Source organism: Phacochoerus africanus, chromosome 6 (assembly GCF_016906955.1).
Source record: "Phacochoerus africanus isolate WHEZ1 chromosome 6, ROS_Pafr_v1, whole genome shotgun sequence".
NCBI lineage: Eukaryota > Metazoa > Chordata > Mammalia > Artiodactyla > Suidae > Phacochoerus > Phacochoerus africanus.
The window spans coordinates 1360583-1387459 of NC_062549.1; the positions used below are offsets into that span (position 1 = coordinate 1360583).

General features: G+C 62.0%; 2 protein-coding genes and 1 long non-coding RNA gene across 9 annotated transcripts; 2 read left to right on the top strand and 1 right to left on the bottom strand.

Annotated features, from left to right (window-relative positions):
- The first annotated feature begins 1012 nt into the window (after positions 1–1012).
- On the top strand, positions 1013–6030 carry LY6E (lymphocyte antigen 6 family member E). Of its 6 annotated transcripts, none has more exons than XR_007135371.1 (5): positions 2084–2189; positions 4508–4616; positions 5014–5133; positions 5220–5613; positions 5705–6030. XR_007135371.1 is itself a non-coding variant. In XM_047783112.1 (5 exons), exons 3-5 carry the CDS (start codon positions 4565–4567, stop codon positions 5438–5440), a joined length of 393 nt encoding a protein of 130 aa, XP_047639068.1. In that variant the 5' UTR covers positions 2171–2189; positions 3338–3548; positions 4508–4564; the 3' UTR covers positions 5441–6030. The 6 variants fall into 6 exon arrangements, 5 of the variants coding, with proteins under 5 accessions (XP_047639066.1, XP_047639064.1, XP_047639063.1 ...); XM_047783112.1 differs by adding an exon at positions 3338–3548 and having other exon boundaries at positions 2171–2189; positions 5220–6030; XM_047783107.1 differs by having other exon boundaries at positions 5220–6030.
- Positions 6031–7048: 1018 nt separating this feature from the next.
- Positions 7049–11987, top strand: LOC125128977 (uncharacterized). Of its 2 annotated transcripts, none has more exons than XR_007135372.1 (4): positions 7049–7494; positions 8608–8913; positions 10472–11248; positions 11537–11987. It is a non-coding gene; the product is annotated as an uncharacterized LOC125128977 (long non-coding RNA). The 2 variants fall into 2 exon arrangements; XR_007135373.1 differs by lacking the exon at positions 11537–11987 and having other exon boundaries at positions 10472–10541; positions 11049–11459.
- An 8580-nt stretch (positions 11988–20567) lies between these two features.
- GML (glycosylphosphatidylinositol anchored molecule like) lies at positions 20568–26877 on the bottom strand. The gene is made up of 3 exons (XM_047785438.1): positions 26808–26877; positions 26064–26171; positions 20568–20993 (listed from the first exon to the last, which is right to left on the bottom strand). The coding sequence occupies exons 1-3, from the start codon at positions 26875–26877 to the stop codon at positions 20698–20700; spliced, it is 474 nt and encodes a 157-aa protein (XP_047641394.1). The 3' UTR covers positions 20568–20697.

A 26877-nucleotide genomic window follows, 5' to 3' on the forward strand; every position in this document is an offset into this window, starting at 1 on the left:
TATGTTTGCCCCGGAAGACGTGGGGGAGGCCCAGGCGGCAGAGACGACGCATCTGGGCGTTGGGACCCGCTTCCCAGGCACAGGGCGGCGTGGAGGCAGGGTCGCAACTCTGGGGGCGGGGCTGCAAGGAAGGGAGGCACAGACAGAGGAGAGGTGTCCACAGAAGGACTCGGCCTGACAGCGGGGAGACACACCCACGGCCATTCCAGCAAGTTCCCCGGGCCTGGCGCCGAAGGGGGGGGGCCCTGAGTGTGGGCCCCCTGGGGGTGAGTGGGCTGTGAGGGAAGCCCCCCAGGGTCACTTTGGTCCCAGGGAACACCTCTGGCTGGTGACCCTGGATGTGCCAAGCCCTGGGTATCGGGCCTGGCTCTGGACCCGTCGTACCCCTGTCATGCCATGGGTTCAAGGGCATGTCATTCCTGGTGCAGCAGGCTAAACGGGCCCCACCCTGCCAGACAAGACCAACTGGACCGCACCCTGAGAGCAGGCATCAAGCCCAAGCTCAAGGGAGCCAGCCAGCCTCCTGCCAGGGTCTTCGGATTATGTTACAGGGTGGGGTGGGGTGGGGTGGGTGGGGACCCAGGCCAGGCAGTTCTGCCTCCTCACGAGCGAGACCCCCAAGGGGGCTACCAAGGGCGACGGCCGCCTACATGTCCCTGGGGACAGCGGGGCCCTCGCCCCAGAGCTGTGCAACTCTCGATGACGTCACCACACCTCTGCTGGGACATCTCATGACACAAAGAGCCCCGCCCTTGGCCTCCAAGGAAAAAGCCCTTGGAGCCTCTCCAGGGCCGTCTCCCCTGCTCCCCCGTCATCCAGACGTCACAGAAGTCCAGACACAGACCCGAGCCGTGAACATGCAGACGCGCTGACCCCCAGGCACAGTCCCCCGGTACCCTCCCTGTCCACTGGTCTCGTCTCCTGTTACAGGGCCCCTCTGCACACCTCGCTCCATCCCAGCCACCTGCCACCCCCCTGGGTGTGTACAGTTAAGAAACCACTTCTCCTTCCTCCCCCACTGTCACAACAGATGCCACGCAGCAGATGCCACCCCGAAAGGCTGCGAGAAAATGTCAGGTGCAACAAGGAGCTCTAACAGGATGTGTGCTGGGGGATGAGAAGTGAGACTGTCTGGGGAGCAGTCGGTGCTGAGAGGGCTCTGCAGGAAGAAGAAGCGGGAACCAGCAGGCAGTGACAGGCACGTCCTGCTGTGGGTAGGCTCTGGCACCTCCAGCTGCCGCCGGCGGAGCAGGTCTCTCATCGCCCCCAGGGAGAAGCAGGAGCAGGGCCTGGGGTGCCGCAGGCCCCAGGACTGGCCCTGGAGCCTGGCTCACATGCGCGGTGCCGGAATGCAGGGCCAGGTCAGGCCCCGCACGGTGCTCTGTGCCCACGTGTTGAAAGAAAGGCAGTTAATGGCGCCTGGAGACAGAACCCAGGTTTCAGAGGAAGGATGGCCGGCTTCACTCTAACGGGGGCCTCTAGGTTCTGAGCTGGGAGCATCAAGTCAGGCTGGCTTTGTGAGAGGGCCTCCCTGGCTGCAGACTGGGTTGGCGGCCAGGGAGCCCCCAGGAAGCTCTTTCTTATGCCCGCTTGGACTGAGGGTTGGCCCAGGTCGGCAGAGCCACACTCGAGAGCCCTCTGCTCCCAGAGGAGGTAGAGTCTTGAGCCTGCTGATGCTCACAGGGCCCAGACGCCCTGCTGGGAGGCACTGTGGTCCACAGCCACTGCCCAGAAGCCCCCTCTTCCAGCTCGCCCGCGCTCCTCCTGCCACCACCCCATCCCCACCCATGGGGGACAAGAGCCTGGCCCCTGCGGGCGTGCCGAAGCCATCCTCCCACCCCCTCGCCGCCCTCACCCCCCTCTGCAGCAGAGGTGCCTGGCGTGCCCCTCGGCCTCCGCCGACGCACCCCTCCGCTCTGCTCCGCCCCAAACGTGTTTGGCCACCCCTGCTCAGCCTGGCCCGGCCGTCCTGCGACGTCCCCGCCTGGGCCGGCTGGACAGATGCGCGACCAGGGTGGGCCGGGAGCGGTGGGCTCCACGCCGAGGGGAGGGGCCGGAGGGCGGGGCCTGCGACAAGCCCCGCCCCCGCGCGCCGCCGCCGCCGCCTCGCAGACCTGGACTGCGGGCTGCCGCGGGCGCGGGCGCGGGCTGGGCAGCGCCGCCAGGCGGGGGACCTGGGTCCGCCGGCGGTAAGTCGGGGACTGGGCCGGGCGGCGGTGGGGCGGGGAAGGGGATCTGCCCAGGGAGGACGGAGAGCGGGCGAGGGGGGCGCCGGGGAGGCAGGAGAGGCCTGCGGGAGGCCGGAGGTCGGGGCTGCGGGTGTCCGGGCCCCCGGGCGCCTCGCCTCCGCTCCGTCTCTCCCCCGCCCCCCGATCTCCCCCCCACCCCGGCCCTCCGCCTGGATTCCAAAGGTCTGGGGCGGGAGCAGGGCGCGGGGGGCGCGGATTGCAGCCCCGGCGCCTTCCCGGCCTGGGGAGCCCAGGGCTGCGCAGGCACTGGGGGCCCATCGCCCAACTCCAGGTTCCTCCGACCCCTCCCGTGGGGACTGGGGACCGCAGCCTTCTTGACCTGAGGAGGGGGCTGGGATCTTGGCGGTCTGGGAGGAAGTGGGGAATTAACCGCCTGGCCGTCACCATGGGGACGGGAGCCTGCCCCGGGAAGAGGCGAACGCACCTGCTTTGGCATAGGTTTGTGCAAGTATTCGCGGTGCCTAGGAGCCCAGGTACCACGCGCTGGGCCACCCGGTCCCATGTCATCCCGGGCGTCCAGGACTGGCTCGGAGCGGCTTGCGGGCCCAGAGTCACCGAATGCCTGACTCTCCCAGAAATCAGCTCTGTGAGCTTGGGGGAGGGGTGTAGAGTCGGGTCTGGGATGCCCTCCCCCCTACAGCAGCTGGCTCCCTTCGGGGCTCCCCTCCCCTGACCCTGCTGATGCGAAGCCACTCTGTCCAGTGTATTCACATCAAGAGAGCCGCCTGGCGGGTGCCTGGCAGGCAGGGGATGCTGGTGGCGACAGTGGCTCTGCACACCAGGGCTTTCTTCAGGAGAGCACAGGGCTCCTCCTGCCTAGCCTCACTTTCCAGAGGAGGAAACCCAGGCTCCTCCCTGCCTGAACTGCCTGCATCTGGGGGATGGGCCACAGCTGGGCTTGGCGCTGTCTTGACACCTGAAGCTCCTGCTCCCAACTGCAGGCCGGCAGCCCAGGCCCAGACTGGGCGGGAGAGACTGTGCCAGCCCCTCGCCAAATCTGTTCTGCTCCCTAGCATTTTCCTTCTCCCAGCACCTGGGAGCTAGCACCCCCCACCCACCCACCCCGAGTGTCCTTCCCCCGCCCACAGCTGTCTCCAGCAGAAGGCTCCAGCCAGCTCCTCCCACCCGGCGCCTCCTGCAAGACAGAACCAGAACCCCAGCCGGTCACATCCAAAGCGCTTTCTCCACCCACGGCCAACGGCCTCTGTCCAAGGCGGCCCCACGCATTCACACCCACCTGGTTGAGTCACAGCCACCTGGCTGCCTCCCTGTGCCACTAGTGTGACTGGTAGCACATCGGTGGGTCTCCCTGAGCCTCCTCCGACCCACAAAATGGGGGCCTAGCAGATACCTCTGGGGTCATCGTCCTCAGCATTAGGTGACACAGCACGGGAGAGCCCCTCGGCCCCAGCCCTGTTCTGGGTCCCTGTGCTGGGTCGGAGCAGGTCAGCTAACATGACTGATGTCTGTCCGCTGTTACCCGCCCACTTTTCGATCAGTAGAAACCCTAGGGGGCCAGGTGAGAATTCAAGGCTTGCTGCACAAGGAAGTGAAAGTGAGAAACAAGTGCCCTCTCCTGCTGCCCAGAGGAGCTGCCTGAGTCCTTAAATGGGGTGACAACAGGGCGGCCCTAGTTGAGGTGCCTGGCCCCGCCCCCTCGGCGGTGCGGTGCGGTGCAGAATCCCACCCAGCACCCTGCTCTGGCTCCCGGCCCCTCAGAAAAGTAGATTCTCTGTGGCTTTTTAATCTTACAGCCCCACCGGTGCAGGGGCATGCGTATTTCTAGTCACCTACAATCGTGGTTTTGTATCTTTGTTGCCTAAGGGGCTATTTGTCCAGGTGGAAACACGCTGGTGGGGGATCCAAGGTCCCAGCCTATTTCCCCCCCCCCCCGCCGCCCCTGCAGGGCCCCCTCCCTTGGCTTCCCTTTCTGGGCAAACCTTCATGATTTCTCCTGTCTGGCCTATAGTGTCGTCCCCCTCGCCCCCATCCCCAAGCAGCAGGGGAGGGGTCTCGGGGAAGGGTCTCATCCAGGAGTCTGCACAGAGCAAGGGGGGGGGTTAGGAATGGAGCAGAAGGACCCTCTCCACTGGCTCTGCTGTTGGAAGTTGGCCGCTCCCGCCCCCATGAACAAAACGGGGACATCGGGCCTGGGGGCCAGGAGCTCGGACCCCACGGGGGATCCTGGGGCCCTGCCCTGGCCCCGGGGCCCTGGACCGGGGTGGCGAGCCCCGGCCTCCAGCGAGCTGTCTTTCTAGAGCAGGGCTGACTTCTTTGCCTTCGTGAGACCCCGACGGGACACCTGTCCCCCCAGAATGAAGGTCCTTCTGCCGGTGCTGCTGGCTGCCCTCCTGGGTGTGGAGCGAGGTGAGGTGCCCTGGGCCCCGGCTTTGGGCAGGCCGTGCCCCTCCAGACCCCCAGCTTTCCCCCTTCTCTGCTGAACGGTGCCCACGTCACTCGCTCTGTGCCACCTAAAGGGCCCCCTCTCCTGCGGTTAAGTGGTCATTGCTCCCCCAGCAACACACACTCTCCGGAGGCCTCCTCGCTGCCCAGCACTTTATCATTGCGCGTGCGACATCACTGGAGCCCTGCAGGGCCAGGGTCTGGTGTCACTGTCCTTCGGGGTCACGAGCCTGGGCCTGGCATACCCTCGTTGCTCAGTCGTTGCCTGCCCAGGATTGGGTGTCGGTGTGCCTCTGGGTTGGGGCTGGGAGGGGACACAGGAAGACTTCGGGGCACAATGCAGGCGTCTCTCCTTCTGCAGCCCACTCCCTGGTGTGCTTCTCTTGCACGAATAAGAACAGCAATTTTTACTGCCTGAAGCCCACCATCTGCTCCGATTCGGACAACTACTGCGTGACCGTCTCTGCATCTGCTGGCATTGGTGAGCGGGGGTGAGGGCAGCTGGCCGGCCCCCATGCCAGCCCTGCCCCCCCCGCCCCTCCAGTCACACCCCGTTTTCCTGTGCAGGGAACGTGGTGGACTTTGGCTACACCCTGAACAAGGGCTGCTCCCCGATCTGTCCTGGCCCCAGCGTCAACCTCGGTGTGGCGTCCGTGGGCACCCACTGCTGCCAGAGCTTTCTGTGCAACATCAGCGCGGCCGACGGCGGGCTGCGGGCCAGCGCCGCCGTGCTGGGCCTCGGGCTCCTGCTCAGCCTGCTCTCGGCTCTGCTGCGGTTTGGCCCCTGACCCCTTCTCTGTGCCTGGAAGCTCCCAAAGCTCAGGAAGAAAGGAACGCCCAGCCCCTCGAGACCCCAGAGGATCCTGACGCCGACTCCTCACCCTGCTGCTCCCACCCCCTCAGCCCTGGGACCCACGGGCAGCCCGCCCCCTGCACCTGCACCTGCCAGCCCCCCGACTTGGTGTGTGTGTCAGCCTCCCTTGGGGGGACCTGGGAACGGAGACTGAGGGTCCTGGAGTCAGAACTGAGTCCCTGCTCCTGTGTGCCCCCAGGTATGGAAGATGGGCTGTGTGGACAGGCGTGCGGCCCGTGTGCCCTGCCAGGCGTGTGTGAGGGAAGGTGTGGACATAAGTGTCAGGAGCCCGGCGTCAGCAGTCCCCGGAGCCCCAGGTGCCCGCACAGCCCTGTCCCCCAGTCTCTGCGCAGCTCATTTGGCTCAGAGCTCAGCCCTCTGGGAGGCCCAGGCTCCACCGTCCCAGGTCTAGGCTGCTGACCCAGGAATTCGCGCCCACCCCCGACCCGCTGCAGCCCCTGCCCCACCCCCTCTGGGTCCTCCTGCTGCTTTGGTGCCTCAAATAAACATGGATGTTCCCACCTTTTCCTGCCTGGGTGTGACTTCCTGTGGCCCCCGCCTGATTGGACCTGCCCCTTCCAGCTTGGTCCTGACGGGGGGAGGCCGGTGGAGTCGGGGTCCCATAGGAGGCGGTGGGGAAGAGGGTGGTCGAGTCCACAGCCAGTTGCCCTCGGCGGACGGGGACACTTGGGCCGTGGCTGGTGGGCCAGGAGCCGTGAAAGGAGGGCTGTAGCCGGCCTGCCCCCAGGGCGATGGGAGGGCCATTTTGTCACTGGGGAAGCTCAGGTTCTGGCCGCGATCCTGGACCTTGGTGGCGGGGGCAGGTGAGCAACCGTGCATAGGACGAGCCCCGTGACACGCACGCACGCTTTGTCCTCATCGGCCTCGCCACCGAGGAGGGTGCCAGCCAGTACACGTGGTCACGCACCGAAGCAGTGAAAGAGCCTGAGGGAGGGCCAGCCCCAGGCAGGCGGGGTGGGAGGAGGGCCCCCCGGGAGATCGGGGTGACCCCGCAGGATGGTGAGGGGAAGGAGGCCGGGGCCCGGCCAGCAGCCTGTGGGAGGACCTGGAAGCACATGGGAAGCACATCGGGGCAGTCTGGTTGAGACTCGCGGGGTGGTGAAAACGGGGTTCATCTGGGTCGGTCAAACCAGCCTCAAGTGATAGGGACAGGGTCAAGGGGCGAAGCAGGGGACTAAATAATTGATCTCACTTGGGGATCACATATGGAAAAAAACATATGGGCGAGCCCGGGAAGTTCGTGCTCCCTCAGGAGAGCAGGCTTGCTTAGCAGAAGCATGAGACAGGCCCCACGACAGCCAGACGCGGGGAGCGGTGGACGGAAACTGCTGGCCTGGGCCGGGCGGAATCGCAGCCGCCCGCCCGAGGCGTCTCCCAACGGGACACCCCGATGAGGAATATGGTGTTGCCCCGAGAGCGGAAGGGGCTCCGGCGGGGCCGGTGGGGGGAGGAGATGGCCGAGCTCCCAGAACTCTCGGGGCCGGGCCCTCTTGCCCATCTGGGCTCTGACTGTGGGGCTGTCGCCTTCGCAGGTTCCGGCCCCGCCCTCCCTTGTCGCTGCTCGCATCTCGCAGCGTCCAGGGCTGATGAGCGCCTTGCTCCCGGTCACTCCATCTCCTCGAAATTCTTTCTGGGCCCGGACAGAAGACCCTCTGCTCTGTGGAGTCCCGAAGCACGTCCTGCGGTTTCAAAAGCAAGGAGAAGAGTTCAAGGGCACGAGGTCAGAGGCCCCGATAAAGCCCGGCTCCCGTGCAGGTCTGAGTCCTGTAATAGCGCTGCACGCCGTGCACTCCCAGGAGGGCTGAGCCGCAAGACCCGCCGCAGTCACCTGGCAGCCGGGTCCCGAGGCGGCCTCGGGACGGGGACCCACAGGAGGAAGCGTTCTGTTTTGGACCTGGGCCCCTGGATGGCTAAAATGTTATCTAAGGAAGACTTTCAATGACCCCGGATTCTAGCTTCTTCCCCAAGGTAGAAAGCGCGAAAATCACGACCTTAAGGCGTCCGGTTGGTCGTGTGTGTGTGTGTGTGTGTGTGTGATTAGCAGTAACTTTTTACCAAGATGTGCCCCTGAGTGCATGTGTCCCAGCAAACACTTCACAGGTCTCCTGGCCCCTCTCCTAACGCTACTAAGAGGTGGTTCCCCAGCTAGCCTTTTTTTTTTTTTTTTTTTTGGTCTTTTTAGGGCTACACCCACGGCATATGGAGGTTCCAGGCTAGGGGTTGGATCAGAGCTGAAGCCGCTGGCCTACACCACAGCCACGGCAATGCCAGATCCGAGCCAGATCTGTGACCTCCACCACAGCTCGTGGTGATGTCAGATCCCCAACCCACTGACCGAGGCCAGGGATTGAACCCATATCCTCATGGATGCTGGTGGTGTTCGTTAACCAATGAGCCACAACAGGAACTCCCCCAGGCTACTAAAGTTCCCCCCATAATTGAAACTCACTGTGTAATCAGATAGCTTGGGGGGGGGGGTCCCCGGAGAAGGAGAACCAGGCGTGGCTTTCTTGCCCTAAGAGAAGCCATTTTGGCCTGAGCCACTTTACGACCCGAGCCTGGCCACAGTGCTCGGCCTCGAACAAGTCTCAGGAATCATGCTCTTCAGGCGGGTGAGGGTGCAGGGGCGGAGGAGAAGCAGTCGAACACGGGTGCGGGGATAGAGGCCTGGTTCCTCCTCGAGGGAAGTCCTTCGTACCAGCCCTCTGAGTTCTGCCGGAGCCAAGGCCCTGCCCCAGCTCTGGACCCTCCTAAGGCAACCTACCAGCTAAAGCTTGGACGCTGTCAAGCGCTGCCCCAGTTCTGTGCTGAATTCTCCTCTCCTGTAGCCACTTGGTGAATATGCGTGTCCCGTTCCCTTAAAAGTCCCCCGGCTCTGCTGGCCGGCAGACCCCGCTCCGGGGAAGCTCTCCCCGTGTTCTGCGTACTCGCCGCAACTACAGGGGTCCTTCGCCCGTGGTCTCTTCGTCTTGGCCTCGGGCGTGTCTTTTGGCTCAAATCCCCCCAAGAAGTGCACCCCGTTTTCAGGTAACAGCTGCTTTCGTGTTGTGTATTTTGTTTGTTTTGTTTTTTTCCTGACAGCTCCCGCATTGGATGCATTCCCTGTGTTTTCACTCAAAAGAAATGGCAAAGAGTCTTCGCTAGAAGGACCGAGAGCAGCAGGGCCGGGCAGCCATGGAGCCAAGGCGGGAGGAAGATGCGTCGGTGGGCTTGACCATCAGCCAGGGCTCTGGATTGGACTCTGGGGACCCTGGGAGCCACGGGGCAAGAGGCAGCGGCAGGACAGCCAAGCGACAAACTCTCTTGCCCCATGGCTCCCAGGCTCACTATTTTCCAGGTGAAGTTAGTCTCTTACTACTAGTCCTACAACGACGCTGACGCTGAGAGGTGGGTGTTGAAACTGGGGCTTGGGGGTGAAGCTCTTGGCCTTGCCCTACTGGGTAACCCCCTGGTGGGGGCAGACTGGCGGGGGAGGCTGGTGGTCTTGATTCCTGCTGCCCCTCCCTGGAGGCTGGGCGGGGCTGAGCGGGGGAGGGTGGGAGGAGGAGCCCAGGGCTCTTGGGTTTCCTTTTCCTACAGCCTGGCGGAGGGCGGTGGGGGCGGGGGGGGGGGGGGGGAACATCAAAGACGGAGGGGAGGGGAGCGGAGAGGAAATGGTTTCTCGGGCTCCGCCTGAGACTCAATTTCCCAGGCATCAGCCGAGGCCGCAGGGAGGTCCTGCCCAGCCTCGGGCAGAAAGGGGTGCGAGCGTCCGGCCATAGCCCAGGTCTCAGGCCAGTGAGGGTCTTGGGCTTTGCACAGGAAAGAATTGAGAGCAAGCTGAAGTACCGTGAAAGCAGATTAATTCGGGGAGGTCTTCACTCCACACCCAGTGGGTGGGCCGTAGAGCAGCCCCAGGCTGGGGGAGGTGAGTTTTTCTTAGGCTGGGACGTGTCTCAGGCTAATTGGTGGGAGGCTTATTCCACCTATTTCCCCGGAGGGCTGGGGGGTTGCCCGGAACTGGGTCACCGCCCGCCGCCCAGAGCCGACTCCGTGGGCGTGCCTGCCGTTGAGCGGTGCGAACTGGGGTTTGGCACCTACCGCAGCCTCTGCGTGGGGTAGAACAGGAGCGGAGCTCAGCGTGGAGACCAGGAGGGAGGCGCTCTGTGCGCTGGGAAAACTGGCAGAACAGGTCTGCAGAGAGCTAGATATTTTCAAGAGAAGAGTTCATGAGCCCAGTTCTTGCATCTCCTCATATCCAGAAAAACGCTAAACTCCGCCCCTTCCCGACACCAGCAGGAAACTCCTGTAAGACTCGAGCCTGGCGGCAGGCGCCTCCCCTCCCGCCGGGGGACGTGGGTCCTGCTGCGCCCCTTTCCCCTTTGGGGAACACCTGGGCTGTGGATGGTGGCAAAACGAAGACGTCGTGGGCACCTGTGGGAACAGCCACGCCCAAAGGGGGGCCAGTGAGCCCCGAGGGAGCTCGGGGAAGCAGAGCAAAGGAGAGATTTCTGGAGGTCCCGTTGTGGCGCAGCGGAAATGAATCCGACTGGGAACCATGAGGTTGCGGGTTCGATCCCTGGCCTTGCTCAGGGGGTTCAGGATCCGGCATTGCCGTGAGCTGTGGTGTAGGTCGCAGACAGGGCTTGGATCTGGCGTGGCTGGGGCTGTGGTGTCGGCCAACCGCTACAACTCCAATTCAACCCCTAGCCTGGGGACCTCCATGTGGCACGGGTGTGGCCCTAAAAAGACCAAAAGACAAAAAGGAAGAGAAAAGAGACGGTTTTCTGTACATCTTCTGTTCCTACCACCTCCCCACTGTTGCCCAAACTCACACATCCTAGCTCCCCCCTCGCTTCCCAGGAGAGGTTTCTTGGGGCTCCCTGAGATGCTGTTTCCCGGGCTCAAGTCCTAACTTCACCCCAAACAAAACTTGGCTGTTAACCTTCAGGTTGTATTGTTTTAGTCAACAGCTGCTCAGCGGACACACAAGCCTCGAGGCCCTGGAAGGCGCACCTTCTGCCCTCTCGGGCCTGGTAGGTTTTAACCAGTCGTCAAACCGTGTATCCTCAGTGGCCGTGTCATGCTTTGAAGGGTGTGCCCTACCCCTCCCTTCCTTCCTGTTGTCACACAGGCAGACCTGAGCAGAGAAGGGGAACGTGGGGCTGGATGACAGGAAACCAGCCATCGTTGCTGTTGACTTGAAAAAAGTATACAACCTCAACCATGGTTTAAAAAATTAAAACTTGAAAGTCGAGAGTTCGGTTCTCTTTGGGGTGAAGCGGGAGCTAGGACATATGGGTTTTTGCAACAAAGGGCAGGTAGCAGGAACAAAAGAGTCACAGACAACCGGAGGTACAGAAAGCTGGTTTCTGTGGTTAGAAGTCAGGTCGGGGCCTCCTGGAGCCCAGCCTTTGAGGCGCACCCCAGCTGGGGGTCGTCTTTTGTTGGTGTCCTGTGCTCCCCCGGGGCTCCCGGCCCACCCCTGGGAGTGGCTCTTCTCACGGGTGACCACCGCGACGTCTTTTCTTTTGCCCACTTAGCTGCAGCCCAGGAGGCCGGACGGCAGAGCTGGCCGACTTTCTGCCCCACGAGGAGAGGGGACAACAGGCCGTGACGCAGGTGAAGAGGGAGGTGCCTGCGGCCAGGCTGGCCTCTCACCGGGGTCTGCTGCTGGTGGCGGGACGGTCACTACTCGCCACAGGCAGCTGTCATCGTGAAGGATCTTAGTGTTTTTCTAGATGTGAGTGTAAGGTTTGCCGAGGAAGGCACACGCGCGAGGCCACGTGGGTAAACCAGAGAGATTCAGGAAGGCCGCAGACGGGACGGGCTGAGCTCCAGGTGGCGCCAGCCCCGACCCGTGAGGCGGCTCTGTGGTGGGAATCCGAGGCTGGAGTTCCTGGCAGAACGTGACGCAGGAACAATGAAGAAGGGGAGGGGAAGCTCCAGGGAGGGGTAGGGGGTCGGGTCCACGACGAGGGCAGTTCAGCCCTGTGGGAGGGTAACCTACGGCGGCCCTTGTTTCCTGCAGGCCAAGGGGAGCCTCCACGTTCCGGGAGAGGTGTCCCCAGCTGGTCTCCAGGGTCAGCGGCCACATTTGATGGAGCGGGGGGGTCTGTCTCCGTCCTCCTGGGAACCTATCAGTTCCAGGAGATTTTTTCGCACTTGTGAATTGCTGTTGAATGTTATCAAATGGTTTTCCTGTAGACTCAACATAATCACGTGGTTTTTCCTCTGAAGCCTGTCCTTAAGGGGAAATACATGGGCTGTTTTCAGGATCTACTGAAAATGAGAGTTCCATGCTGGCTCAGCGGGTTAAGGATCGGGCGTTGTCACTGCTGTGGCACAGGTTTGATCCCTGGCCGGGAACTTCTCTGTGCCACAGGCACAACCAAAATACAGACAATCCTGAACACGCCCCGCATGCCTAGAATATACCTCATTTGGTCATGTGATTTTAAAAAATACACTGCTGAATTCTATTTGCTCATTTTTTAAACTGTTCATGAGCGGCATTGATCTGTAGTTTCGCGCGTGTGTGTGTGAGCTTGTGTGGGTGTGTGGCGTGTGAGTGTGTGAGCACAAGGACTTGCTGTCTTGTGGGTACGAGCCTCCTGCCGGTCGCCGACCCCGCCCTGCGGCTTCCAAGAGGGCAGGACACTCGGATGCAGTTGGGAGCACGGCCACTGGGGCTGCTGGAGGGACAAGATTGCCAGACTAGGGAGTGGGGGGGGGGGGGCAGAGCCTGTCCTGGGAGTGAGAAGAGGGCAGGGGACAGGATGAGGGGCAGAAACAGGCAGAAGGCAGAGAAGCAAAGAGGTGAGGGTGACAGGAGGCAGGCTTTTGCCACCAGGGGGCTGAGGAAACCAGGGTAAAAATAACAGCAATAATAATAATAGTAAAACCATGAACACAGCACCGACCAGGCCAGGCCCTGTTCTAAGGCCTCGCCAATAACTACACTTCCTCCCAGCAGCCCCTCGGAGCCATGCTGCCGCTCCTCCCTCTGTGCAGGATTTGGGCAGTGGTGCCGTGCCGCACGCAGTCCTTCCCCTGCTGGCGAGGGATGGACGCTCTGTGTGAGTTAGGACCCTGGGGTGGGACCTGACCTGGGGAGGGTGGTGCCGCAGGAACACGGGGGTGCTTTGCAGGAGCCAGGGGCGGGGGGTGCTACTGCTTCAGGGCGCCTCCTTGCCGCCAACAGCCCACTGGCATCCACGCAGAACGGGGCTGAGCCTGGACAGGCTGACAGCAGCCGCAGCCTGGCCTTTCCCCACAGCCCCGGGCATCCCGAGTCTGGCTGGCATTCCCAGCCCCAGTGTCCTAGGGCGAGTGCTCCCAGCACTGATGGGGGGCCCGGGCAGGAGGCTGGTCTGAGCAGCCCTGCTGGCTACGAACCTCCGGTGTCCTGGCTGGTTCTGCCTGTGGAACTGTGCAGAGGGCTGTGATGAGCTGGCTTGTTGCAGTGATTCGGGGCCTAGGGTGCCTGTCACTGTCACCGCAATGAAAAGCCTTGGTGCCAACTGCTTGGTCGGGTCTGCCACCTGGGCAGGCCTGGGCGGCACCTGTGGTCCAGAGCAAGCCGCGGAGCCCAGCCCCGGGGCTGGTGCCAGGATGCCATGCTGGGAGTCCCAGTGCTGGAGCTCCCAGCTAGGAGCAGGTGTCTGCCTCGCCTGAAGAGGGTTCAGGTCCAGAAGAAGCCCCCAAACCAAGGGGTTAGCCAGGGCTTCGACCTCAAAGTAAGACTGACAACTTGGTGCAGTGGCTTCTCTGCTGATAATGACACAGCTCATCTCGTGCTGGCTGGGTGCCGGCTCCTCCTCCTGGGGATCGGCAGGTATTAAGACTCACCTCATCCGCCACAGCCCTGATGAAGCGCATGCTATGGCGAGGCCCAAATTACAGGGAAGAAACCCAGGCTCACCGAAGTTCAACAAGCTGCCCGAGGTCACCCAGCGGGCAGTGGCAGAGCGGGGACTGGAAAGTGCCGCTGTGGGATGAGGTTTCCGCCTCCGGGTCAGGAGGAGAGGATCCAGGACCCCCAAGCAGCATGGCTGGGGCTGCTCCTCTTTTGGGGGAAGCGGGGCGCGAGGGACGGGGGAGCAGGGAGAGAGCGGGGACGTGGCGGTGTCTGCAGCAGGGACAAAAGTGGGGGGCACGCTCTGACCAGGTCACGGTCTGCGTCGAGGCAGAGGCGGCAGGAGTGGTGAGCGCAGGTGGGATTCCGGTGGGCGGAACTTTGGAGACCCCCTGGAAGTAGGTGGAGGCGGCGACACCCGGGTTTCCACATCTTTCACATGATGCGACAACACGATTTGGCTCAGAACCGTCTGGGGCCGAGGAGGGCAGCTACGGGGCCAAGCCCAAAGGCCAGAGGGGGGCATCAGTAGCCTCTGGAAAGAGTGAGGCAAAGGCGAGGTCTATGTGGGGCAGGTGTCTGCACTCAGCATCCTTGGGGGCCGAGCCAAGGAGCAGGCGGTCCCACAGAGACGTCCACGCAGAGGGAAAAGGGGATCCGAACGCTGGCAGAGAAAGCGTGCTACGGACGGCAAAGCGGTGGGTGGCGGCAAGGGCACCAGAGCCGGGACGGGGCCAGAGATCAACGGAAGTCCAGAGCGGCCGTGCTGGCCGAGGCGGACGGAAGACGTGGGGTTCGTGGACTCCGGCTGCTGGGTGAGGCATTCATGCGGTCGCTGGGCCGGGCCTCCGTGAAGGCCCGAGCGCAGCTTCACTGAGTCCCGTGACCCCGTTCCACTGACAAGGGCATGAAGGCCTGCGGAGATGCCCAGAGGGGCTGTGGCTGGACGGGAGGCAGGCCCTGGAGCTGGAACTCAAGCCCAAGTGGACACGCATCTGAGGGTTGAGGTTGACCCACCGCTAGCTGACTCGTGCCCGAAAACCTGCATCACTCTGTCTGCCTGCCGCGCCACCCTGACGGCTGACACAGGCACCGCGCCCACCACCATCCCTGTCCCCACCAGCAGCATCCCCGCCACCAGCATCCCCACTGCCACCAGCAGCACCACGCCCACCGTCAGCACCCCCACATCAGCACCCCACTGCCACCATCAGCACCCCCACATCAGCACCCCCACATCAGCACCCCACTGCCACCATCAGCATCCCCACATCAGCACCCCCACATCAGCACCCCACTGCCACCATCAGCATCCCCACATCAGCACCCCCACATCAGCATCCCCACTGCCACCGTCAGCACCCCCACATCAGCACCCCCACATCAGCACCCCACTGCCACCATCAGCATCCCCACATCAGCATCCCCACTAACACTATCAGCATCCCCACATCAGCAACCCACTGCCACCATCAGCACCCCCACATCAGCACCCCCACATCAGCATCCCCACTGCCACCGTCAGCACCCCCACATCAGCACCCCCACTGCCACCACCACGACCACCAGCATCACCGTCTCCTCCACCACCGGCAACACCACCTCTGGCACTGGGAGTAACAGGAGCCACCACTCTAGGTATTATGATAAGGAGTTGCCTTCGTGGCGCAGTGGTTCACGAACCCGACTAGAATCCAGGGGGATGTGGGTTCCATCCCTGGCCTCGCTCAGTGGGTTAAGGATCCAGCATTGCCGTGAGCTGTGGTGTAGGTCGCAGACGCGGCTCGGATCCCGCGTTGCTGTGGCTCTGGTGTAGGCCGGCGGCTGCAGCTCCAATTAGACCCCTCGCCTGGGAACCTCCATATGCCGCGGGAGTGGCCCAAGAAATGGCAAAAAGACAAGGGAAAAAAAAAAGCAAACAGCGAAAAAAAATCATACATAAAAGAAGTGAATGAGACGCTGCGTGAGGCACTTAGACGTGGCTTTTTGCTCCGCCTGTGCGCCTCACGTTTGCGCCCACCTCTCCGCAAGGAGGGAGCCCTCACCGGGCCTTTCTCTCCCTCTCCCCGCCCTGCCCGCACACCCGAATGTCACTTGTTCCTTCAGCCTTAACAACTTGACCCAGAACTGCCTCCTTGGGGACGCCCCCTCCCCCGCTGCTCCCGGCTGCAGTGCTCAGAGACCAAGGAGCTGGCAGCCCTTGCAGCGGTCCCTTGTCATAGGCTGGAGGGCCCCAGGCCTGGCAGAGCCATGACTGAAGTGGGGGGTATTGCTCCTTCTTGGTGGCCCGTGAAAGAGTGGGGCATCCTAGAGTCTGTGGCGTTGTGCGGCTGGTGACATACGATGTCACCACCTCTGGGGAGCTCCCAGCCCCACACCTGGCGGGGTGGGGGGCGCGGGGGGGCTGAACTGGCTTCGCCGCTTCCTGGCGCCCAGTCGTTCCATCAGCGTTCAAGTGCCTGTGGTGTGGGGGCTGTGGAGAAACGGGGGGCGGAGGGTGGAGAAACTGTCGCGGAGCCCATGTCTGCTGGCAGCACCCCCACGCCCTGGCCCAGACCGTGAGGACGCCCCGTGACTATCGCCTCCTGTGCTTGGGCTCAGTTTTCTCCCCCAAGTTCAGACCTCGAGGTCCTGGCCACCGAGAAGGGTCACCGCGTTTGGAGACGGGGTCCTCAGAGAGGAGAGGCAGCTAAGAGGAGGTCACCTGGGTGGCCCGAAGCCCATGTGGTCGTAGCCTCGGTGTCCTTGGAAGAAGAGGACACAGATGCCAACAGAGGGACAGGCACGCGAGGACACAGGGAGCAGACGGCCATCCACCGGCCAGGAGGAGGCAGCCCCACTGCCGCCCCGACCCTGGCCTTCCAGCCTCCAGAACTCGCAGACGCTGGGTTTCTGCTGCTTCAGTCGCCCCCGCCGTGGCGTTCATGCCAGCGGCCCTGGCAGGCAACCTACCCCGGGTGATGAGCTGGAGTCCCGCTTCTCTGCACCGGCCAGGGATGGGTGCCGGGCGAAGGGAGGGTGAGGGGGCTGGTGCGTGAGGCCGGAGGGCGCGGGGCTAGAGTGCCTGGGCGGCCACAGCGGCCGGGAAGCAGGGGCAGGACCCAGAGGTAGTTACTGCTCTGACTCCCCTCGGGAGAGGACGCACATTGGGACGGAGGACCAGCAGGGAGCGAGAGCTGTGAGTGCCCCAGGCCCCGTCAGGGCTGGATGGAGGCCCGCGACAGGCCAGCTGGCCTGGTCTAGGCCAGACACGCGGGCTCCGGACAGGGATACCGACGGCCCCGGCCCCGCGTTGAGGGTCCACGGTTCTGGCTGCGGGCTCTGCTCCTGCTGGATCAGCCAGGTGAGCCCGTGGGGCAGGGATGCTCCAGGGCCTCGTCCCGCAGGCCGAGCGAGGGGCTCACGCCTCCCAGATCGCTGGCTGGGAAGCCGCTCTCAGCCCCAGGCCAGGGGCACGCCTGCGTGGCTGTGGCGCGAGAGGGCTGGGTGGGAGCCAGGCCTGGCTTCCGCCGCCAGCCTTGTGGCCCCCAGCCCAGGAGCTGAGGTGCCCCTCTGTGACAGGGAATTGCTTCTTGCCCATGGCTTGCAAAGAAACCCCTTGCTGGCGCCAGACCGTGTGGCAGCGAGTGCCCCTGCTCCTGCAGGCAGGTGGGCTGGGCGGGGCGAGGTGGGGCCCACAGGCCTGGCACTTGGTCCTCCAGCAGGAGGGGGGGCGCGGCAGGTGATGGCAGAGGCGTCAGAGAAAACCCTGCTCCTCCTCCAGGTGCAGACATCTGCCAGGGGTGTGTCAGGTGCGGGCTGGCACTGCCCTGGGCCGCAGTCGCCTCCACGAAGGGTCACGGGCCTGTGGCCTCCACGCTAAGATCCTTAAGAGGATGAATGAGATGGTCCCCGGGGGATGCTCCCCGCAGTGTGTGGCCCAGGAAAAGCTCCAGTCACAGGGGAGAGGGTTAGAATTGTTTTCCTTTTTGTCTCTTTCTCAGGGCCACACCCGCCGCACGTGGACGTTCCCAGTCTGGGGGTGGGATTGGAGCTACAGCTGCCGGGCCACACCACAGCCACAGCAACATGGGACCTGAGCCACATCTGTGACCTGCACCCCAGCTCACAGCAACGCCAGACCCTTTAACCCACTGAGCCAGGTCAGAGATCGAACCCACATCCTCATGGATACGAGTCAGATTCGTCTCAGCTGCCCGCCCCCCGCCCCCGTGGGAACTCCTGTTAGAATTACTGAACAGAGGGTCCAGGCTGCCCAGAAAGGAAGAGGGAGACAGTGGGGGAGTATGAGCCCTGCCCCTCGTCCCACTCTGAGCCCCCACCATGAGCCCACACTGAGCCCTGCCCCTGGTCACATGCTGAGCCCTGACTCCATTTGCCCCTCCGGGCACCCCAGTGACATGAGAGGAAAGGCAGCAGGGTCCGGGCAGGAGGGCAGGACATCCTAGGCCTGGCTTGCCCCAAGGGGCAGGGGCCGGATTTCACCAGTCTCGGAAACAGCGCTCTGCCCTGAATTTTCCACACCCCGGCCAGGAAACGGTAGGCGTCAAAGCCCAGGTTTATACCTCCTTGGCGGCTTTGTCTGTGGCCTCCTGCTGGGACCTGGGTCTTGGCCACAGTGCAGCGGCCACAGGGCCAGTGGTGGCCTGCTGGCCCTCAGCGTCTAGCGTGCCCACCTCCACCGCTAGCCCTGGGCCAGCCCCAGGAATGCTCAAGTGTTGCAGAACTAGGAGTCTGGAGCTGGTGCCATTGTGCCACCGACACGCGGAGTGGCCTCCGGCAGAGCCCCTCTCCCCGGGCCCACATCCGACGGGCGAGATTCCAGGAGAGCATGGCCAGGCTGGCGGGACACTGCAAGAGACCCGTGGCCGTGGCTGCAGGGAGCCTCTGCTGCTGTCCAGGGTGCTGTCTGCTGGCCGCACGCCAGGGACTCGGCCACCTGCTGGCCTCCGGGGCTGGCGCCTCTGGGGGCGGAGGCGACAAGCAGGTGCTCTCCATCCTCGGCGCCTTCAGGCCCAGGCCCCCGGCCTCCCAGAGCCTCCTGCTCCTCTGAGCAGAAGACGCCGCGGTGTCAAAGGTCGGCTGAGTTGCTGCCTCCTGATGGACCATGTCGCTGGCTCTCCCCTGGGAGAGAGGAGACGCCCTCACCCCCCGCCCCAAACGGCCCCTCCAGGGGGCTCCACCTGAGCCTCAGGGGTTTCGTGGAGGGCATCCTGCACAGGATGGGGCGTCCTCAGGCCTCCCCGGGTCGGGGCTGCCACTCACGCCATCTGCTTCAGGAGGCAGGGTGGGCACGGGGCCCCCGCTTCTGTGCCTGGAGCCACGCTGGGATGGGCTGGGGGCCCCTCTCCCTCTAAGCACACAGCGGGCCGCGTCCCCTTCCTCAGCCGAGCGGGCACATCAGCAGGAGAGGCGGCTCGAGCCCAGGCAGGCGGCAAGGAAGCCGGCCCCACCCCTGCCTCAGAAGCCCCGGCCTCACGTGGGCTCCCGTCCTTGAGATGAAACGCCTCTTCCTGGCCCAGAGGGTCCTAGGCTCTGACCAGGGAGCCCCCTGCCCAGGAGCTGAGGAGCTTCTCGGGCTGTGGGGACCCGTCACCCCCGTGCGGAGGGGGGCTGGCGCACCACCCACGGCGGCTCCGGAGCCTGCGGCCGCTCCCGGGGAGCAGGTGTGCGCAGCCGGACACGGGAGGCGGCGGGTCTGCTGCCCCGCAGCCCAGCACCAGCCAGGGCCTGCGGGGGCTCCCCCGGCAGCGGATGCCCAGGCCATTTCTGGAGGCCGACCTGCCCATCCAAGTGGCTTCCTCCGCGGTCCCAGCCCTCCTTCTACTCAGTCTGCAGGTGTCAGAGCCCAGAGGGACGCAGCCTGCAGTGACCACCGCCCACCAACCTGGCCATCTGCCCTGGGGCTGGAAGGACCCTTGTCAGTCACCAGCCCATGGGGCCTTGAAGCCTGGATCCCCAGCACTCACCTCAGGGTGGGCACCAGGAGGACCCAGTGGGTGCTGTGGGCATCACTGGGCCTGAGGGGCGCATGGGCAGGATGAGGACGTGCGAGGGGCATGGCTGGACAAAACGAGCCCCACCTCCTGGACCCTGGGGTGACCAAAAGTGGGGGTGCCTCGTGCCCCACGAACTGGGCTCCCAGCAGGCACGTGACCCCCAAGCCGTCTCCACCCATTCGGGGGGGTGGGGGGCAGCCTAAAGAGACCCCACGAGGGACTCTGGGGCCCGGAGGGGCTCTGCTCTAGCTGCCGTTGGCGCCTCCGGCCCAGGAGCCCTTCAGGGGCACCGGCCGGAGCCTCCAGATGGACCTCGGCACGGGCCGGCCTCCCAAGGCCTGCTGCCCCGCCGGCTCCCCTCGGGCCCTCCGGCCCTCCTTCCCGCCAGGCCCGGGAGAGCTGCCTGGAGGGAGGGCGCCTGGAAAGGCAGTCCCCAGCCGGCCTGAAGGGGCCCTCACCCCTCTCAGGGCTCAGCGCCTGGGGCACGTTCTGTCCCTTGTAGGCAGCCAGGCGCCGTCTTGGGACGTGGCTCGAGGCCTGCAGACCGGCGGACCGACGCCCCCAGGGCGCTGGACCCCGTCTCCGTGGCGGGCCCCCATCGTCCACACACCACCCCGTCACCAGCGGCCTCTCTGCTTCCGTCGTCCAGACCCGGACACTAGAAGGATGGAGGCTCAGATGGCCTCAGGTACCTGTGGCCCGAGCAGAGAGCGGGCCACTCTTTCCCTGAGCCCAGAGACGACGCCCTGGCACTGTTGCGCTTCGTCGTCGTTGTTCTTGTCTCTTGTCCTCTCAGGGCCGCACCCGGGGCACATGGAGGTTCCCGGGCTAGGGGTCGCATCGGAGCTGGAGCCGCCGGTCTGCACCGCAGCCACAGCAGCACCACAGCCGGGCCGCATCTGCAACCTACACCACAGCTCACGGCCCCGCCGGATCCTTCACCCACTGAGCGAGGCCAGGGATCGAACCCGCAACCTCGTGGTTCCTCGTCGGATTCGTTTCCGTTTCCGCTGCGCCACGCCGGGCACTCCCTGTCTTGCTTTTGATGAGCAGGCGCAGCCTCTCCTGCCCAAAGGGCCGAGATCCTTTGGTCTGTGTGTGAGACCGTGATGCCTGACGGCGGCCCAAACGGGTCAGACGCTGACACCACAAAGAAATCTGAGCGCACGCCCCCCGACGGCCATGGTCTTTATTTCCCCCTTGAAAGAAGCCCCAGACGGGGAACTCGCCCACGGCGGGCCCCGAGGCGCAGTGTCTCTGGCTCACGAGAGATGCCAGGACAGCCAAGGCGTTCTGGGAAACGGGGAGAGGCTCGGACCCTCCCGAGGGGGCTTCTCATGTCAGGGCGTGGCTGACTAGGACGGAGGCCAAACTCAGGAAAAGGGTGGCCTCCCCCAGACGCACGGTCCCTCCCAACTCCTCCTCAATTGCCTCTTCGGGTACAATGTCCCTCTCAAGATTAGTAGGTCCTCCGTGATTGCACGTCATGGTGTTGCAGCAGTGAACCCAATAGAAGCTGTTCGTAGCCCAGTATCTTGCCCTTGGCGCTTCCGGCATTTGCTCTTCGGGATACACAAACGTGCAGTTGAACGTACAGTCCTTGTAAACGAGTATTTCCCGAGCATTCACACCTACCGAGAAGCAGAGACGAAAATCATCGATTTTGCATTTTCTGCTTGCACTTTCGAAAGCACCTTCCTCCATCCCCCACACGTTCATTGCCCAAAGTCTGTCAGTCCTTCTCTCTCTCTCCCCCGCCCTGGCTGCACCCGAGACAGACAGAAGTTCTCAGGAATGAATCAGAGCTGCGGCTACAGCGAAACGGGATCCTTTAACCCCCTGTGCCAAGGCTGCCGACTGAGCCCTGCCTCCTCAGCGACCTGAGCCATTGCAGCCGGATTCTTTTTTTAAAATATATATAATGATTTTTTTTTCAATGTAGCTGGTTTACAGTGTTCTGCCAATTTTCTACTGTACTGCACGGTGACCCAGTTACACACCCATGTATACATTCTTTTTTCTCACATTATCATGCTCCATCGTAAGTCACCAGACATAGTTCCCAGGGCTACACAGCAGGATCTCACTGCTCATCCAGTCCAAAGGCAATAGTCTGCATCTATTAACCCCAAGCTCCCAGTCCATCCTGCTCCCTCCCCCTCCCCCTTGGCAACCACGAGTCTATTCTCCAAGTCCATGAGTTTCTTTTCTGTGGAAAGGTTCATTTTGTGCCGTATATTAGATTCCAGATATAAGTGGTATCATATGGTATTTGTCTTTCTCTTTCTTACTTCACTCAGTGTAAGAGTCTCTAGTTCCACCCATGCTGCTGCAAATGGCATGATTTTGTTCTTTTTTATGGCTGAGTAGTATTCCAGCAGTATTCCACATCTTCCTAATCCAATCATCTGTTGATGGTATAGTTGGACTCTTAATCTACTGCACCACAGCAGGAACTCATTGCCTAAAAGTCCTGATCGAGGAAGAATGTTCAGGCCACCAGAGGGGCCGGTTCGTCCATAAACATCTTCTGCTGGAGATGTGTTCCACCTACACGGCAGCCTTCGCCAGGCGTCTGCCCTCCCCCGGCAGGTTTACAGTACCCTGTCGTGAGCTACAGCAATGAGTTGTCCTGCTCATCATTTGGCAGAGGAATTCCAGGCACCCGGGAATAAAATGATCTTTTGCTTGTGTTCCAAAGATCACTGAGCCCCTGGCACAGACAGCCCAAGAGTATGGGCTTGGTCTGATGTTCTGCAGTTGGCACGGCCCCTCTAGAAGGAGCTCCTGCCACGGCCCCTGCTTGCGGTGCCTAGCTCCTGGCCCAACATGTCAATGCGGATGCACCATTAATGCCCACCTGCTCCCCAGGGCAGACTTGACACACGACTCCCCAACAGGCCCCAACTGCTGCCATTAGCTCCTCGGCCAGCCAAGGCCCCCTGACCAGGGCCCGCGTGAGGCTGCCTCAAGATCCACTGGGTTCCAGGGCTCCTGCTCTGGCCCTGTTCTGTTCCCCTTGAGCCTCGAAGCCTTTGCACAAATACTTCCTCCTGGAACTTACTGCTCAGGGCCCTGGGGTTGCCCCTCCAATAACACCAGAGGAACCCAACGACTCCACTCCAGTTCCTGGCTTTTCTTTATTTCCCATACATTAAAAAAGGGTTCATTACAGTCCAGCCTTCTACAGCAAAGAGCACAACCACAGGTCCACAGCTTCGTGGATTTTCACGTTGGGCACATAAGCCCATTACAGCATTTGTCTCAAGAAACGGAAGTGGATGGAAACCCCAAATCCCTCCCTCTCTTCTTCCATGGAGGCACTAGAAGCAGCCAAGGCCAAAGATCAGAAAGAAGCATCTGGATTTCTGAGCCTGTGCAGGAGTTCGTCTGCTTTGGAATCAATGACAATGACAGCCTGCTTGGTCTATCTCTGGGCTGCCCGCCCTCGGCTGCTGGGGCTTGGAGGACGCGCCCCTGCCTGTGCGAGCGGCCCTCGGGGTTCGCTCCCCTGGTTGTGTCCTTTCTCTTGTAGACCAGACCCCCGTTTCCTGCTGATGGGCATGAAAGTTGCTCTGGTTTGAATCTACCCCAAGCCACACTGCAGTGACTGTTCTTGCCCCTGGCTTGAGGCGAGGCCGTGTAAGAGTCCCAGGAGGTATGGACCCAGGAGGGGTAATGCTGGAACCCGGACAAGCTCACGTACCGCCGTGGCAGATGCTGCCGAGGGACTGACAGACAGACTGTACCTCCTGAGCGTCCACAGGAGCCTGTGTGCCTCTCGATCTCGCCAACACGGGGTGTGGTCCTCTTTGAGGGGTGAGTCACTCCTTCTGGGGTCATCGGATGGTGGTTTTCAGTTGCAGCTCCCCTGGGAAGCAGCACGTCCAACGTCTCTGCCACTTACTGCCCAGATGGACCTCACCATCTGGCGAACGGCCCTCGTGCCCTTGGCTCGAATCTCTGTCGGATTATCTGCTGCTTTCACGGTTGATCTGTAGCAAGAAGTTCACTCTACATTCTGAAAACAAGGCCTCGAGCACATACGTGTTTGAAGTGTGTTCTCCTGATCTGCGGCTTTTGCGTTTTTACTGTCCCATCCGTACCTCCTCAGGGGCAGATGTTGGGAATTTCCACATCAGGCCAGTGACCGTCTTTTTTTTTTTTTTCCTCATGACCAGCAGTCTTCTGTGCAGTTTTTTAGAAAAAATCTTCAATTTTCCAAAGGACACAAGTATCATCTTCCACATTTTCCTTTCATTCGGGGGACTTATTGAGCTTCACAGAGCTCCCACACCTGCTTCTGCTGTGAGCCTCAAACACAGTGTATGACGTCCTGTCTCTCCATCCCTCATCAAGGCAAACCAGTCCGTCCCCACTCCAAGGCGGGTCGACTTCGTCCAGAAACTTGTAACTGGAGATAGGTGCTTTCCGGCTTTGCTTTTCTCCTCCACTGGTCTATTTTTCAATCCCGAGGCCAACACCACACTGTCTTGATACAGAAAACAACATAAACGCTCTTAGTAATTGAGAGTGCAAGTCCTCCAGCATTTTTCTTCTCCCACTTGATGGCTGTGGATATTCTGAGCCCTTTCCATTTCCATAAACATTTGTACATTTGGAAGCAATTTCTCACACACGTGCGTGCGCACACACACGCATGTGCCCCCCACCTGCTGGGACTCCTCTGACTGCAAATTTATTGAATCTGTAGATGAATCTTTACTTTATTGGCCCTCACCATCCATAAGCTTGGTGGATCCCTCCAGGAGTTTAAGGCTCTGACTTCAAGAGTGGCTTTTGCAGTTTCAGTGTGCAAATCTTGCACAAATTTGGTTGGATTTCTTCCTGCATAGTGATACTTTAATCCAGGTGTGCTTTCTCATAAATTTCATTTTCAGGTGATCATTTGATGCTGCGTCAATTGATTTCTGAATAACCATCTTGTATCCAAGACCCTTGCCAAATTCACTTGTTCCTTTTCCCCATGGTCTTTGGTGACGAATTGCAGTGTAACTACTGTCTTCGAGTCACCATGCATTTTATCTCTTCCTCTGGCCTCCTGTGAACAGACCATGAACTTGATCCATTAGGAGCCGAGGTGGTGGTGTCGGGCACTGCACTCCAGTTTCACTCAGGCAAGACTTGACACCGTCGTGTTTAGTGGTCAGGGTTTCTGGGAGATAAATCTTCCCTTTGCTTACACTTCCCTACTGTTTTCTTCTTCACTGGGACACGGGGTTGAACTGAGTGCAGAGTTCTTGGCATATCTGATCATGATCCGGGATGTCTGCTCTTTCCTTTTTACTGGGTGAACTGAACTCATGGGTTTCGACCTGTAACCCTCAGAGTAATTCAGTGACCCCCGCCCTCACGCCTGCCATCACTACAAGCTACGCTGGCCCCAAAGGATGAAAGGGTAGTTGATAAATTCTTAGGTTTTGCATTAGGTTTATGCTGCCACGGAGCGTGTGTCGGGGAGCAGCCCCCGCCAGTTCTTGCCCGGAGGGGTCCGTGTGAGCCTGGGGGGGTCTTCGCCCACGACGCCAGGGAGCTACTCGCCAGGGAAGCACTCTCTGGTTGGTAGCTTTTGCAGGAAGGACGCAGGACCCTGCGGCCTCAGGCTCTCATTGTGAGTCAGGCGTGTTTCAAGTTCTTGTTCATCTCACGGGGACCCTCGCCTTCTCACAGGGACCCCAGTCGTTTGAGGCTTGTTGATGCTCCTTGTGTCACAGCCTGACCTCAGCCCTGCAAGGGCCATAGTCAACCCCGCACAAAAGGTGAACGTGGGCATCGCCGGGTCTGCTGTCACACACGCTGACTGCGCCCGGGTTGGGAACGGTGTCGCTCAGACCTTCCAGAGCAGAGGATGGCAACCCAGAGGCGGTGGGACCAACCCGGCCCACCACCTGGGTCTATGAAGAAACCGTGGTTGGAACACAGGGCAGAGCATGTGCTTCCTGACTCTCCAGGGCGGCTCCCACTTGCACAGAGACAGTGTTTTGTAGCAGTGACAGAGACCAGACGGCCTGCAAAGTTGAGAAGAAACATGCACGGTCTGGCCGTTTGGGAAAAGACTGCAGAGCTGCTCTGCAGCTGTGCTCAGGTTTGCGCCCCTTCTCCAGCAGGCAGGAGCTAAGGAGGATTTTCACGAGACAGACACGGCCCCGTGGGGTCCAGGGGAGCTCAACTTCTTGGGCCTGTTTGTTGGAAGAGCTCGCCAAGCCACCGTTGCCACCTACCCCGCAGCTACAGCAACCCCGACAGCGCCACACGGAAGAGCTCCCCACACGACCACAGTCAAACGCCCAACCAGGAATCGCCCGGGCTGCCCTGGGGCGTCCACCCACGGGACCAGGGACTGCCAAGGGGGGAGCAGCAGTCCTCTCGGGCCCCGGAGGCACTGCGGGACAGGAGTCTCCCGAGGGCCCCCCTCGCAGGCCACGTGCCTCTGCCAGGGACGGCTACGGCCCTCTCCCAGGGCAGAAGCGACTCCTGGGAACACACCCTCGGGATGGGGACAGAGCAGTCGAGGCCCTGGGGCCGGCTGCGGAGAAAGAGCCGCTGGGCCCGGTGCGAGGAAGGCGCTCAGGCGGGGGCACTAGTTCGAAGGGGGAAGAGAGAGGCTCGGGCCCTCACGAATGGAGAGCGTCAGGCAGCGCCTGATTCCCCGAGGACAAGTCACGCTGCTCGGTACTCACGAATGGAGACAGTCAGGCAGCGCCTGATGTGATAAGGACACGTTCTGATGTCTATACAAGAGAAGGTGTTGGTGGCAAAACACTCATGGCATCTCAAATTGTAGGTCCCTAGAAATAAGAGAGGGGCATCAGGCTCCTGCTCAAACATACTTTTGGAGCCAACAGGACCCAGGGAGCCCCAGGAGCACGTCCTCTGCTCAGACAGGTTGTCCTAAGGCCTCAGGTGACCGGGCGAGTGAAGCTGCTGCTCTGGTGACGGGACCCCCCCCCTCTTTTCAAGGACACTCTGGTGGTCCCAAGAGACCAGCGGCCCCCTGAACTTCCTGCACTCAGCCAGCCCCGCCTGCCGGTGACGCAGGCTCCCTGGCACCGTGTCCTCCTCGGCTTCCAGAGAGGAGGGAGGCTGCCGAGGGAGCCAGGGAGGCCTCCCAAAGGCGGCCTCGGCCTGTGGTCGGAGCAGGATTCTGGGAAGACGTTTCTGCTTACGACCACGACACAGAGGAGCGGGGAGGGTCCAGGCTAGACGCACTCCTCCTGGGGCCCCGGGGCCGCTGGCCTTGGGAGGAAGCCCCTGCCTTCCTGGCGTCCCCCGCCCCCGGACACCCTCCAGTCCACCCCGGCCACCAGCTGCAGCGACCAGGGGGACCTCAGCCGGCGAAAGGGACGAAAACTCCAGGCGGACCCTGGAAATGACCCCCCTTGAGGGAACGCTCCCCCCTGCCAAGACGCAGAACTGCTACTCACAGGCGTCTCCTCGGTCAATGAAGCCCCAGGGCCAGGCCGTGATCAGGAGGAAGGCAAGCGGGAGCAGCAT

Bases quoted from the DNA above. Each gene is read 5' to 3' on its own strand.
- LY6E (XM_047783110.1), top strand. From the start codon at position 1,674: ATGCTCACAGGGCCCAGACGCCCTGCTGGGAGGCACTGTGGTCCACAG. The intron at 2,190-3,337 runs GTAAGTCGGGGA...CCCCGCCCACAG, and splicing joins GGGACCTGGGTCCGCCGGCG to CTGTCTCCAGCAGAAGGCTC.
- GML (XM_047785438.1), bottom strand. From the start codon at position 26,877: ATGCTGCTCCCGCTTGCCTTCCTCCTGATCACGGCCTGGCCCTGGGGC. The intron at 26,172-26,807 runs GTGAGTAGCAGT...TCTTATTTCTAG, and splicing joins CATTGACCGAGGAGACGCCT to GGACCTACAATTTGAGATGC. The intron at 20,994-26,063 runs GTGAGTACCGAG...GCTTCTCGGTAG, and splicing joins CTGCCTGACTGTCTCCATTC to GTGTGAATGCTCGGGAAATA.